The sequence below is a fragment of the Seriola dumerili genome, unplaced genomic scaffold (assembly GCF_002260705.1).
Source record: "Seriola dumerili isolate Sdu_G_001 unplaced genomic scaffold, Sdu_1.0 BDQW01000149.1, whole genome shotgun sequence".
NCBI classification, from domain to species: Eukaryota; Metazoa; Chordata; class Actinopteri; order Carangiformes; family Carangidae; genus Seriola; species Seriola dumerili.
In genome coordinates, this window is record NW_019174404.1 from 4638415 (window position 1) to 4653656 (window position 15242).

Below are 15242 nucleotides of genomic sequence, written 5' to 3' on the forward strand. Positions count from 1 at the left end.
ATAGTATAATAAGGCATAAAAGGTCACGAAAACAACATTGTGTAGTAAGACATGGTATAGTAAGACATGAAAATGTATTGAAAGAATATAGTACAGTAAGGCATAAAAAGTCAATGAAACCTCATAGTATAGTACGGCATAAAAAGTCATAAAAACATTATACTATAGTAAGGCATAAAAAAGAGAGTATAGTAAGACATCAAAAGTCCTAAAAATTTCATGGTACAGCAAGGCAAAAAAAATCAATAAAACCTCATAGTATAGTAAGGCATAAAAAGTCTTAAAATCGTCATAGTATAGTAAAGCATAATAGGTCATAAAAAAGACAGTATAATGAGGCTTAAAAAGTCATAAAAACAACATTGTATAGTAAGGCATTTAAAATTTATTAAAACAACATAGTACAGAAAAGCGTAAAAAATCGTCATAGTATAGTGAGGCATAAAAAGTCATAAAAACATCACAGTGTCCTCCTAAAACCCGAACTCTTGCATGGCATGCATTTTTAATTTCTCTTTGCTATTTAGGCTGATTGGGACCTGATGAGTATAACAACAAAGAATTATCTTTTTACATAGTTTCTGAGAAAAATGATGTCCACATATGAGGACATTAGTTTTAAATTTAGATAGAAACCAATAAAGTCACAATTAAGTAATGATGTGCTAAACTATTTATTTGGTGCCAGAACACAGCAGTATTTTCCTGAGTGCAAAAACAAAATGAGACAGAACAATTGTGCTGAGCAATATGGCTCATTTGAAGTACTGCAAAACAGTTGCAGAAAGACGTATGTCTGTAACAAAGACTTTCAAACTATTTTTTCCCCCGTTGGAACATGTTTACACCTACGTGTGAAAGGCTCTGTAACAGTTGCGACCTGCCTGTAAGCAGAGGAAAACCTTGCATGTACCACACTGCACTCGAGTTTTCCCTGAGCAGCCTTTTGCTCTGCAGCGCGCTGCATTCTTCAAGTCTACTGCCTCTGGCAGATGTGCATTAGCCCGCCTGCGGATTGAGACATGGGGGACTGCCTTCACTGGACTTTTTTTCCCTTGGACTAAAATGTCTGGGTCATCTTCCAGCTCTGAAAAGTCAGAGTTGTTGTTGTCATTGTCACGCTGACTCAAGAAGGTCATGGCCACTTCCATTCGAAATTCAAGGAACTGCATGATGTTTTTCTTTGGTGTGCCACATAGATTGAGGTCCTTGCGGTACAGTAGCCAGCTGTTGGCTAAAGCCAGATCTGTAAAGTGCATTAGCATCCTCAGTGTCCATTTCTTTGTACGGCCATTCATGCGATAGTAACTCATCATTCTATCAACAAGGTCAACTCCACCCATCTTGGAGTTGTATTCATGGATAATACTTGGTCGCGGGATGGTCACATATCGTTTCTGTTTTTTGTCCCATCTCTGGCAGGTGTTTTCTGGCTCTCTACCATGAACAGCAGACATCATCAATACCGGTTTATTGTCATACCACTTTACTACGCAAATCTTTCCATCCTCAGTGGTAACTTGTGCTGAGGTACCTCTTCCGTCCTTTTTCATTTCTTTGTCAGTTGGTAGCTTCTGCACTGCTGCAGAGATCCGATTCCTCATAACTGTACCAGTTACATACATCTGCTTCTTCATCATGTGTTCCACAGCTTGGACGGATGTGAAGAACTGATCACAGTAAACATTTGTATTAGGACGCAGAGTTTGAGACAGACGATCTATCACCAAGCTTCCCAAACCCAGATCCTCTGGTTCTTCAACCTGCTCAAGGAGTGCATCTGCACCTTGATAAAGGTCAAAGTCCAGCACAATACCATCTGCTGTTGCGCAAACAAAGTTTTTCACGCCAACTGGATTTGGTTTCATTGGTATATATTGTCGATACGGACAAACTCCTGTGAATGGAATCATCTGCTCATCAATGGAAACGCATTCTGGTCGAGCCTGAGATTTGCATCCTTTCAGAATGCGGTCCAGAAAAGGCCTCACCTTCCAGAATTTATCACGCTCTCTCCGATGCTCCGGAACGTCATAATCAATGAGCACTTTGAGTGATCGCCTCAGTCTGAAAAATCTGTCACGTGTGAACTTTTCAGTGACGGCAGGGAATCTCAAGCCGTTGGACCAGTACATCCTAATTGCAGGATATGGTACACAAGACATCCAAATACAGGCACCAAAAAAATGATAAATTTCGTCAGTTGATGTGTTGAGTGTGTACCCACTTCTAGCCAGTGACGTAGCATTAGAGCAATCTGCAATCATTTTCATCAAATCTTTATCAATATACTGTTCAATGTAGTCCAGTGGGGTCCAGTCCTCTCTGTCCTGCGCAGTTTCCTCCTCATGCTCAAACTGGGCTTGTTTTGGTGTTAGCGGAGAAGCCGTCCATCGCATCTCACGCGCTTTCTTGGACTGCTCTTGATGGCTTGGTCCTGGTGTTGTCTCTTCAGGGACATTGTTTGAGACATCAGCCTCATCCTGCTGTGTCTGAGAGCGACGTTTGGGAGCGCGTGATCTGGCGATGTCACGATCTGAACGATATCCTTTATGTTCATCACGGAGACGTTTACGTCCGCTGATAGGCTTAGAGGGCTGCGCAAATGGGTCCTCACACCCACTACTGTCCTCCTCACTGCCGCTTGGCTCCTGTTGTGAGGGTTGAAATTCAGGATCCCCCACTACATCATCGATGTCTGACAAATCTTCCACCTCTGAGTTGTCTCCACTAATTAACCCCAGTAACTCCACTACTTCTGAGATAGAATAATGGAAAAAAACATCATGAGAAAAGTCGAATAAAAATCTATGTAGATTTATTTATAACATATAACATCTGTTTGTACTGTAGTAAACTATTGTTTTCTACCAAAATCACCCAAGAATACAATTTACAGTTGTGGACCTTTTCACCAACCAACAAAACTAAGTCCCTTTGTCCACATATGTGGACATCATGTTTAGCGGCATGGTAAATCATTACAGTTCCTAACTTTTGTAAAATTTTACTTCCGTAACAAACATTGAATAATTTTATACATATTTGAACAAGAATCAACCATGAAATTTGATTGAATTTTTTACCTGGGCATTGTTTGGATCGGGAGTGGCCATTTGAACGTCTGGGGGTGTTGTCTGCCATCTTGAATCTAATCTGTAATGTGTTATACTCTTCTGCCACCACTGAGTGGCAGAATAATATCCTCTTATGTGGTCACCAGGCCCTTGTTGGGAAAAGGTTAGTATTGTGGTCTAGAGAACCCAAAATGTGAGGTCCACATATGTGGACGCCAGGTCCTAGGAGGGTATAGTAAGGCATCAAAAGTCATAAAAAGGTCATAGTATAGTAAGGCATAAAAAAGTAATTATATAGAAAGGCATAAAAAGTAATAAAAAAGACATGTATAGTAAGGCATGAAAAGGTATGGAAATGTCTTGGTATAGTAAGGCATAAAGAGTCATTTAAAGGTGATATGACAGAAAGGCACGAAAAGTCAAAAATACGACATAGTCTAGTAATGTATAAAAAGTCATAAAAACGTCACAGTATAGTAAGGCATGAAAAGTCATAAAAATGTCATACTTTAGTATGGCATAAAAATGTCATAGTATAGTAAGGCATAAAGAGTCATAAAAAGGCATAAAATGTCATAGTATCAGAACGCATGAAAACGTCACATCAAATTAAGGTGTAAAAAGTAATTGAAATGTCATAATATAAAAAGTGGAAGCAGAGAAATATCAATAAAAATTTCTTCTTCTTATCAAAAGAAAAAGTGTTCATTATGCAGCAGAATGGAGTGTTACAGGCTAGAATTATATATTCTGAATACTAAAAAAAATCTAAATTTGTAAAACAATATTAATGTAAAGAAGTACAGCATTTCCTATTGAAATGTAGTGAAGTGTAAGTACTATGTGATGTAAAAGGAAAAGTAATTATAGTTCCTCAAAAATGACCCACTATTTACTAATACTAATTACCAATATTACTTTGTATTATTTAACCATTTTCTCACAGTTACCAAGCCTATGGTGTATAGGTAAGTCAAAACCTTGTTTCATTCTTTTGCTCATTAAATTAATGAAGTATTGATCCTAATGGCAAAATCAGGTGCTTATGTTCTAAATCATTTTCTCTTCATAAGATATGAATGCAATAGCTGTCACTTTTATTTCCCATATTCTATGAAGTGACTTTATGAATGACAATGATGTAAGTAGATTCAAATCTGTAACTCAAGTAAAAGTGGTCTATGGTAAAGCACTCCAGCAGAAGTCATCAAAAGTGAATGTACTCACTATACAGAACAGTCATGTTATATTATCATTATTTTAGTTTATTATTACTGATGCATTTATGTGTAGGCAGCATTTTTAAACTTTGTGGCTGGTTGAGGTGGAGCTCATTTTAACTATTTCATATGTTGCTGTGTAGTTTATTATGTAATAAAGCATCTTTTATAACATGACCACGTTTTGAAATTTGCTAAGAAAGTAGTAACTCCAGTTGTCAGGAGAATAAAAGTAGACCCTTTCCCCCTGATGTAAAGTGAGAATAGGCTAAGTGGCAGATAATGGAAATAGTCAAGTAAAGTAAGTGTCTCAAAATTAGACTTAAGAACAGCAGTGTGAGTAAGTGAGTAAGTAACATTGAGTAAGTGTTTGGTGATGATTAATAAAAAAACACAAGAGCAATAATAACATGACAAGTCAGAGACATATTTTAAATCTTTTCAATATATCTCACATTTGATTTATTTACAAAAGACAGTGGCTTTGTGACATAAAACTATGTTTTGTAAAATCAACATGAGAAACAAATATGTACCAGAAGCATAACCATACAGAACACATACATAGATAAATAACATCAGGGGAGCGTCGTTGAGGTTGTCCTCTTTGCACGTTGTCTCTCTGCAAACAATAAAAGGATCACAATGTATGCACCTCTGTATGACCGGCTGTGTCTTATTTGTATTACCCCGAGTTTGGTCTGACAGGGTATATATAGTATTGCCTCCGCATTGGTTTAAATGACATCAGTGACTGTGTATCAGTAGATCTGGAATGTGTTTTCTATCTTTATTAACTAGTAAATGTGAGTTTTTTCCAGCAGATTCCAGCAGTGGAAACCATTAAATGTGAACATCTCCAGGCATTCTGTGAATAAACTATGGGCAACAACAACATACTAACGCAGATATACTTGGATATATACCTGTAATTTGTATGACACACAATGTCTGCAAACAGTTTGGCACAAATGTAAAGGCTGAGCGTAATTTTCCTGCAGAACACTTTGAATAAATGAATAAAATCTCTACAAAGTCACAGACTAAAACGCCGACATAAAGGCTGATAGATCATCTTATTTGCTGAATGGTTACTTTATACAGCACTTTACAGAACAGCTACAGGCACAAACTGAAAGAACGGAAAAAGAAAGTAAGTTTTGCATTCAAATGTGTGGCCAGAAGGAAGGGGAAGACAGAACACTGCTTAAATTTTTACCTCTGCATTTTAGTCATTTCTGGACCCTTTTTCAGCTGAATAAAATAAACTTTTTTGACAGCAGTGGTCACAGAATTTTAAACTGTGGTATTTCAGTTTTTAGTCCCGCTTTGTATGAATTAATAATTGGGCAACTATGCAAGTGCGAGTGTGCAGTGCACGTGAATCTGCGTTTCGACAAACTCATTACAATGACTATACTCCACTAATACTGTAAACCAGAATAAGAACAATAATGGCGACATAGAGCAGAACAGAGAACTGAATGAAAACATTACATTTAGAACGACAATAACAGGAGGAGCCTCTTTTTGTTCTTTTTCTTGACACAGTGTAACAGGTTGTTGAAACCGTATACTTAGCTTATAGGATGGGCTTACTGTACAAATAATATAAAGAAAAAACTAACACTTTCTGTGGTTTAGTTCAGTCAGACTCGACCTATTACATCATTCTGAAACTGCTCCCAGACCTTCATCACATAACCAGACGTAGCTCATTTTCACTTTGAGATGAATTGCTACCCTGAAGGACAAAAAACATTGAACCAGAAGACAAGAATGTAAAGGTAATGTGGAGCTGATCTCTGTCTGACTCAAAATAAACCTGTCTGGTTGACAGCTACCTCCGTGACAGACAAATCGCTTTTGCTTTTCCATGAAAGACACAAATTCACACACAGACAAACTATACCCCACAACATGCTTCACCAAATAGCACTTCAGAAAAACTTCTCCGCTTCTTATAATCCACATTCTTTAACCCAGCATTTTAATCACTTGCTTTTGTTTTCCTCTAAATATTTGAAGAGTTTCATTCCAAAATGAGACAAACTGACTGGTGAAATTAAAATAAAATGACCTAACTTTGGGAAGCCTTGACAAAATCTTACAACAAGCAGTTTGAAAGACTGACTTGTAATGAATTTCTCCCACATGATAACACAGCATTTTAGAATGAAACCCTTCATTTTCAATCATTATCGACCTTTTACTTTTCTAGTAATCACTACCACATTTCACCTAGAAGAGCTCTGCAGTCCCTGAGCACCTACCGTCATTGCACATAAACATTTTCAATATTCCTTTATTAACTAAATAAAGCTATCAAAGCATTTCCTACTTGCTTATGACTACCTTACATCCTCACATACTGTATAAGTGTTCATTTTGTAACTCACAACTAAAACGCAATGTCTAATTCATTACTATTAAACATCCTGAGGTGCTTCCCCACACTTGAAACAATAAATACTGAGACTACAAACTAGTCAGTGTATTTTGGAAGGAGGCACCGTGCTGCGTTGAGTGTTACAATGCCCTTCAGGTGGTTCAGTTAAGTTTCCATCAGGAGGAAACAATGAGACTCGGCTCGTTATTGTGTTTGGAGTAGCCCCTCGGTTTCTCTTAACCGCACAGCCCTCTTATTTGCAAGGGTGGCTCGCTGAGAGCACAGTAGCAGCAGCAGTACAATATGAGACTCACTGAGTGTGTTTACATGCAGGCAGTATTCTGGAGAACAGCTCATATTTTCCTGGTTAAGGTCAGAATGGACATCAGCTTTTTATTTGTATCTTCATACTGCAAAAATGGACACAGCTGGACACAAGAAAAGAAGTGATATTACCATAAATTTCCTTGGTGTCCTGGAGTCTGTCAGGAGATAAGAAGATCAATACCACTCTCATGTCTGTGAGGTCAATGTGGGACAACATCTTTCAGCAAGTTAGCTTAGCTTAGCATAAAGACTGAAGGCAGGGGCTGGGTACATCTCTTTTGTAAAGTGTAGAGATGACAAGTTGTGGTTTTACAAGGGGTCGTGTTGCCTGGCTGGCAACCTCCCAGTGACAACAAAATCACTGTGCCTGGCCAAGAAATAGCCTGGCACAAAACACCCCAAACCACAACTTGTTTTTATCCTTCGGATTAAAGATATAACATGTTAATTACTGAGCTTTTGTTGGTGCTCATAGGTGGGTTTTATTGCCTTTTGACGGAACCACGCTAGCTGTTTTCCCTGGTTTCCAGTCTTTGTGCTAAGCTAAGCTACTTGACAGCTCGCCATGTCCTCATATTGATTAAAAAAATTTTAACCTAGAAAATTTCATAAAATGGTAAAAAGGCTCATTACATTTTGCCCAAGTCTGAGGTGATTGCTTATTTTGCTGACCTACTGTCCAAAACAGAATAAACTTTAAAAAACTAGCTTTAAACTAACTCTGATACAATACATCAAATGGTAACACGTATTGCACGTTGTACATGGCCCTTTAAAAAGAAAATAAATAAAAAACTGAAAACTCTGAAAACAGGATAACAGCTAATTTAAGAGTTAAAAATCTGCACCAGCACCTCTCTACAGCTCACTTGTTAACATGTTATATCTCCAAGTATAAAAACAACAAGTTGTGGTTTTACGAGGGATTATATGCCTTTGTTTTAGTTGGATGCAGTGACTTTCTTGAGTTTTGCTGGTTGCCTGCGACAGCAAGACCCTGGGAAGTCTAGGGCTAGCTGTTTCCCCCTCTTTCCAGTCTTTAAGGTAAGTTAAGATAACCATGTCCTGGCTCCAGCTCAATATTTAACAGACAGACATGAGAATGGTATTGATCCCCTCATCTAAAGGGGATAATGTATTTCCAAAAATGTTGAACTGTTCCTTTAAGTGAGACTGCAGCATGTCCTGGCTGACCTCAGACTCCAGCTACAGAATGTGGATGTGCAGTAAACACACTCAGCATGAATTCTGAGGCAGGACACTTCTGACACCCCAGCTGTCATCATAAACCCACAAAGAGCTGGCATAGCATGGTACAGTACCTAAATCCAGACATGAGTGCAACTTCATGCAAAAATAATTTAGAAAAAAAAGAAAGAAAAGAAATAAAGAAATACTAGCGCTAATCATACAAAAGCAATGACAGGGAACACGTTGTGACGGGAGGTCATCACCGTGTCCCAAGGTCATGTGTTTACAGTATCTTATATACAGAATGACCTGCTGCAGTGGAACAGTTTGGGGACAAAGCACAGCAAGCCATTCCTTAGCAGTCATGAGGGAAATCATTGGGTAATTACAGCAGTTTTTGTTTACAGGACAACAAACACACTCGCTAATTAGACACATCTTGCTACCTGCAAGGTGTGAAGAAACAATTTTTTCACATAGTGAAATCCTGTTAGATTACAGCATGCATTACTCTACGTGCTAATGCCAGGGTTGTTGTTGTTGTTGTTGTTGTTGTAGTTGTTGTTGTAGTTGTTGTTGTTGTTACTGATTCTTCCCAGCTGATGACCGTATGTCCTTACAGGATGGGATGGTGTTCTCTTTCCCTCAGTGCTTCTGTACTCTCACTGTGCCTGGATACACACACAGAGGAGCAAATTTAGTGTCGCTGACAGCCGGCACAGCCTGGCTGAATTAGTAAAAAAAAAGAAAAAAAGGTATAAATGACTCTGTGGCACTGACCCACATTGCAACGCGTATATTATTGGCTGCTGAGATATTATATATATATTTGCTGCAACCCACTCCTCGTGACCAAATACTGAAAAAAAAACAATGCAGTTGATATCAGTTCTCTAGTTGTCGAAAAATTAATGTAGTTAAAAGGCAGCTTGTTTCTATGGTCATGATGGCAATAATTATATTTCATCACATCATCTCAAGGTCATGAGTTCATTATCCTCTTATCGCATCATATCAGTCATTTTCTTGTTCAATCATCTCGTTATCTTGAGTCAACAGTGCTGTAGTTTAGTGAAATATGTTTAACATAATATTAATTAATTATAGTTCCTACTTTTTATTCTATTTTGCGTGGCTTACTATATGTGCTATTTATACTGCGGTATGATTGGCTTTGAAAGACTTAGTTAGGAAACCACTTTTATTAGCATGAACCCAGACTCACCTCTGTCCCCGCCGTTCCTCATGTTGGTCTCCTCGTCCTCTCCCCCGTCATCTACTTTAAAAATAAAACCCCAAATGTCAGTGATCGATGCTTTTGGTCACGATGTAAAACTCGATACACACCATATCAGAAGCAGGTGTGAGAATGATGAAAATTCAGAGCAAGATTAATTGTTTAATAAAGACTCAAACCCAGGAAACATAATCCAGATGGTAAAATAGACTTATATCATAAAACATGTGTTATAGACTAACCCGAGTGGAGCTCTTTCACCAGAGACGACATGGTGTTTGTGATTGAATCAGCAGCAACTAATAGATCATTCCGAAGATTTCTAGGTACACCTGGGAAACGGAGACATTTTGAAACCAAATTAACAACACATGCAGTTTCTGGTTTTTCAGTGCAACCATATGGAAGAACAAACAGGCAAAGGCAGTTGAAGTGCACATTGTAAACTGATCACTGATCACTGATAACAGAAATGTTACTGTTACAACATGTTTTATTTCCACACCAACATGAATTAATCAGTGTGTGGTACATTTTGCATGAGCTTGTAATGAATGCTCTTTGTTTCAGGTGCTGGTTGAGACTCACCCTGAGCAAAGGCCTCCAGCACGTCCCCTCCCACCCCCGCCAGGCAGTCCTGCGGTGTGTGAGTTGGGGTGGACCCAGCCGAGGTGGAGCGTATGGGCATGGGCATGGAGCAGCCTGCACCATGACTGGGGGAGGAATGAGGGGAGCCTCCAGACTGGGACTGCAGGATGAAAAAAAAAATACAGCCATTATAGTTACAGTATCATCAGCAAATTGTTTCATCTTTAAAATGTGATATTTACTGTATTCCCTGACATTTGGATGTTCTGTTTGCTTCTCTTTTGTTTAATCCGTCAGATCAAAATACAGGTTTCTTTCACCTCAATCAATCTTGAAAAAGATGTTAAAGAAATAGTTTTACAGTTTTAAGAAATATGTTTGCTCGCTCTCTTGTTGACAGTTAAAATGAGAAGATTGATACGACTCCTGTGACTGTACAGCACCATAATGTTTCATTTCTGTACCTTTTTTGTACAGATAAATCAAATGACATATAACAGGATAATTAAAGGTGCTGCTAGGCAGATTTTACTACATTTGGACAGAGTAAGCCTAGCAGCTTCCCCTTGTTTCCAGTCTTTATGCTAAGCTACGCTAACCGACTGCTGAGCGTAGCTTTGTATTTACTGTACAGACATGAGAATGGTATCTATCCTTGGCAGAGAGGCATGTTTCCTAAAATGTCCAGCTGTTCCTTTTGACTCAAGTGTAGTCATAATAGATGAGACAATATGCCAGTTTTCATGGCTTTATTAAAAACAATTTGAGGGTAGTTGGTCACAATCTTGATTAGCATCAAAAGCATGAGATACATTCATCATCCATGTGTTTGCTTGTGACAGGCGATCGGTGTGTTCAAGCTTATTCTCACTAGTGCAAAGTTAAATAACATAAATTATCTGGGTATTTTCGTACATACTGGATAGTCTTCCAAGTGCAAACCTTTAGTGAATCTGGGATTTTGATAGAGAGGAAAACAAAAAACAACTTAAATCCAATTCATCTCTTCATCAACAAAGCCAGGTCTGGAAGGACTGCGTTTCAATGGAAGATGCTGCAGTGCAGTCACAGATTGCAGCTTTAAGAAGAGATGACCTTTATGCTTTTAAAGGTGACTTTCTTAAAACAAACACACACACACAGATGTGACCGAAAGATCTTAATCCTTTTAGGGAGAACAAACAAAAACAACGGTATGAAGGCAAGAAAATCTGGTAATCCTATACTGGCTGGCTATACTCTGTGTCTCTATAGTGCACCTTTACTGCATCGAGGGGTAATGAGAACCATGTGTGGGTGAGCGACTGGGGCCTGTGCTGAGTCGGGAGCTATATCTCACAGAGAAAGGATCACTGTGTGTCTCTGGGACTTGAGCAGGCCCAGGTCGATGGCTCGGAGCCAGGCAGCAGATGGCCAGCCAGACTGCAGTCACATTAGAAGGGAGGTTGTTAGTGCCGATGAAAGGAACAGGTCCCTGACATTCGGGGCTAAGAAAAACACAGTTCTCCCGACTTGTTTGGACCGCGGACATGAGAAGCCTGGTTTTAAAGATTGTGTCTCAGTCTTTGGTTGTAGCTCTCTAATATGACTAGCGAATAAGTGAAGCAGTAGCCTGCATAAGCGGACTAGATCAGAGTAACCCAGTTAGTTTGTGGAATCCTATCAACTTTCCTAACATCCTTCTTAAAATCTATTATAAAAACTTCAATCACATCTGTGTGAAGGGGGGTGTATAGAGGCATTAAACTAAGTGCTGTGACTAGAGCCAGGTATTGAGCCTGGCAAACTGAATTAAGGGCAACTTACAGCCTGCTTCTGCTCCTCATCCTATCAGCCAGCAAAGGTAAGCGGAGAGAGAGAGAGAGAGAGAGAGAGAGAGAGAGAGAGCAAGAAGAGTGAGAGCAACTGAATTAAAGCAGTGAAAGGAGAAGAAGAAAGGGATATCTGCATGCACCATACGGCACATTAACATAACTTAAGACTGCTGCAGTGTCGTGGTTTTGAAGAATTTAACATGTCAGCATCTCATCTCATCAAACATGCCACCAAGCTTTAAAACCCACATTGTGCAAGATAGATTAACACTGGCAAACGCTGTAAAATGCTCAAGAAGAACAGCAGATCTGCATTTACTGTGTATGCATGTGTATCTTAGGAGATTAATACTGATTCAGAGGCCTTTTCAGGTGATCAGGTGATCGTCTTACCTTCAGCAGCCTCATGAGCCCCTCCAGCTGCACCATCAGCTCCCGTCTGCTCTCCTGCAGGGCTGACATGCGTCTCTCCAGCTCGTCCTTCCTGTGTCTGAAGCAGAAGGAAAGAGTTTAGGGATTAGCATTAAAAAACAAAGGGCAGAAGCGCTACTTGGATTTGACAGTAATAAAACACAAAAGCAGTTGCTCCTGATGCCAAAATTGACACGATACTGTTCACACCAAAAAACTTTTTGTGCCTTGATTGTTTGGTGAATCTATTCCTTTTTTGTGAAGAGTTCGGAGACACATGTCTGCAAATGAATCTCACATGTACATGTGTTCCCTGTATGTGCTGAGTCATGTGGCGTGTGCATTATTTGCAGCACTGCCCTGGGCTCCTGATGTTCTGATCTAGTATTAAAATATTTCTCTTTTTTACCTGCACCAGTGTCACTGCCAAAAATACATTCATTAATCTGTCACCACTGAAAAAAGTGACATTTAAATCATACCTGGTCCCCTTAAAGCAAGGGGTCCGACCCACTATTTTTTTTTTCCCACTGTGATTTCTCTCCAGCCTTTTATTTTTACATTTATCACCTACTTTTTCCTTTTGCGACTATCATTTTTTAAATTAATATTAGAGCATAAAAATGTTTTTAACATTGAGCGAGCTGCTGGATGAACCCAGCTGTAAAACCAACATAATCGCTTTACTCTGATTTACTGGGGTGTACCTGGCACCAAAATATCTCTAAATGAACATAAAAGATCGATTTGGACCATTTCAAGATTATTTTTTCACTTATGCATATACAGAGCAGTGTGACAGGTAGAGTGGAGAGGAGGGGGGAAGACGAGTTGCTCAGCTTCAAATATTATCAAATTTAAATTTATTGCTGGAAAAAAAGTATTTTGTTTTCCAGTGATGTTCATTTGGCTCCTTGAGGAGAGAAAAACCTGCCCTCAGGTCATCTTGAGTTTGAGAGTATGAAGACTCTGTCGTATTATCACCCCCTGGTGTCCACGGTGTGTAAATGCATTTTGAAAAAACGCCTCAGAGAAGAACTGTAGCAATTTCTCTGGCTGAAGTCCTCCTATCAGAACCTCACAAACATCTGCAGAGTGTAAACATCTGTGCTCTGTTCTGTGTCTCTGGGCTGAATAAGGGCGATATCAGAGCTGTCCAGCCCGGCTCCAAACACAGTCCACAGTCTGTGATAAAGTAGTTATCACTTGATAACATCCTGGTCTAAAGCCTGAATCACACACAGGCTCAGCGGGCTGCATAATGCTTCCAAATATGTTTAATTAAAACTGGGAGAAATAATAACTGGAATAATTGTGTCCTCCAGTGACATAAACCAATTTATTTTACTGTTGCTTCTCTACTAGTACATATAATTAGTTTCCTTTACACACAACAATCCTTTATCAAGCCGAGGAGTCGGTGTGAGGATGTTGACATTGAGAAAAACATTCAAATACATCTGCTATAACTTTATATTGATGGATAGCCTGTAATTTATGATTTAAATGATTAGATGAATATAACATTTTAACTTTGTCACAGCTGTTGACCTTTAAACCTCAGTGCTGACTCATTATTTAGAGCAGACAAGACAAACAAGGAGTCATTCAGGGCAACAAGTGCTGTAACATGTCCTCACAGGGTGAGTCTCTTCCAAGAAATGAACCCAAGGGTCTCAGCGTCCTGCCAGCATGATAAATGCCCATGCTGCTAATTCAAAACCACCCTCCTGAATTAGGAAGACATTATTTCTACTTGAAGAATGAGTTCAGCCAACATAAATACACCAGCCCTGCAGTGCTTTTACTACTTGATTGCCATAATATATATCGCTCTGTCTTCCTGTCGTTGGGAGGAAGATGCTCTTGTGAGTGGTGTGGTGGTGCGGTAGCAGGAGTGATACCTGAGGAGCCGCAGTTCAGTCAGCAGCGTCGGGTTCTGCTGGGCTTTCTCTGGGGTCGGCTGAGAGGCCTGTTCATGCTCCAGACGCAGCCTCTGGATCTCCTGGAGGATCTCCCTGAATAAGTCAGACAACCGGTTAACTGTTCAGGGTGGTGGAAGAAGAACTGAGATTCTTTAATTAAAAAGTGAAGGAGCGATACAGTGATGTAAAAACACTCAGTTACAAGTCGGTCATTCAAGTCCTGCATTCAACTCAAGTTAAAGGACAGAGCCAGGCTAGCTGTTTCCCCGTTTCTAGTCTTTATGCTAAGCTAAGCTAATAGACTGCATGCTGTAGCCTTATATTTACCCGTCAGATATTAGAGTGGCATCAATCTCCTAATGTCAAAATGTCTAATGTTAAAACTGGTCCTTTTACTATTCTATATATCGTGCTTCATTGCAGAACTACAGCTGTCACATCAAAGTACAATACTTTGTAGAAATATAAAGTAGCGACAGTAAATGTACATAGTTCCACCACTGACAACCAGCAGCCAACTAATCAGTCCAGTTTCCAATAAATAAATGATGTCTAAGTGATGAATTGTACCTGTTTTTGTTCTCCAGCTCTGCAATCAGCTGTCTCTGCTGCTTATTGGCATCAAAGTTGAAACTCAGATCTGTTGGAGGACATTGTTGCTGAAAAACAAAATTATCATAGAGTGGCATTAAAAAAAAAAGTGGAGCACCAGCAGCTACCTCCTGACCACAGTAAGTAGTAATGATGCTCAGCTGGAGACTGATTATGTCGCTGCATAAACAGGAGTCACTTGAGGTCACCACTGCTTTCCTTTAGCCTTCCACATTACAGTCAGACTGCGAAGGAAAAATCCAATTAAGCCCTAAACGTAACCCCACATTAATACTTTCTGCCTTAAGTTTTTTTTTTCAATCAAAAAAAAATCTATATAAGGATGCCTTTTTTAAACTTTGATGTCACTTATTTAGTCACAAGTATTTATTGTTATAAAGAAATACTTAAAATTTGAGGCCAAATTAAAGACCGTTAAAGTTGTAATCCTTCAGATTTTTGTTTAACCAAA

General features: G+C 39.2%; 2 protein-coding genes across 3 annotated transcripts in view; both read right to left on the reverse strand.

The window, feature by feature from the left end:
• Window positions 1-412: 412 nt before the first annotated feature.
• Window positions 413-3144, reverse strand: LOC111225752 (piggyBac transposable element-derived protein 3-like). The gene is made up of 2 exons (XM_022750777.1): window positions 3087-3144; window positions 413-2758 (listed from the first exon to the last, which is right to left on the reverse strand). Exons 1-2 carry the CDS (start codon window positions 3142-3144, stop codon window positions 849-851), a joined length of 1968 nt encoding a protein of 655 aa, XP_022606498.1. The 3' UTR covers window positions 413-848.
• A 1609-nt stretch (window positions 3145-4753) lies between these two features.
• Window positions 4754-15242, reverse strand: part of dtnb (dystrobrevin beta) — a 35490-nt gene continuing 25001 nt past the window's right edge. For both annotated transcript variants that reach the window (XM_022750171.1, XM_022750170.1), the window contains 8 exons: window positions 14750-14838; window positions 14159-14272; window positions 12237-12333; window positions 11836-11856; window positions 10030-10189; window positions 9684-9773; window positions 9430-9483; window positions 4754-8875 (listed from right to left, as the gene is read on the reverse strand). In XM_022750171.1, the coding sequence (XP_022605892.1) occupies window positions 8850-8875; window positions 9430-9483; window positions 9684-9773; window positions 10030-10189; window positions 11836-11856; window positions 12237-12333; window positions 14159-14272; window positions 14750-14838 (651 nt within the window). In that variant the 3' untranslated portion in view covers window positions 4754-8849. The remainder of the gene's footprint in view (window positions 8876-9429; window positions 9484-9683; window positions 9774-10029; window positions 10190-11835; window positions 11857-12236; window positions 12334-14158; window positions 14273-14749; window positions 14839-15242) is intronic.

Coding starts and splice junctions, on each gene's coding strand:
- LOC111225752 (XM_022750777.1), bottom strand. CDS start 3,144: ATGGCAGACAACACCCCCAGACGTTCAAATGGCCACTCCCGATCCAAA. Junction 2,759..3,086: donor CCGATCCAAACAATGCCCAG/GTAAAAAATTCA, acceptor ATTCTATCTCAG/AAGTAGTGGAGTTACTGGGG.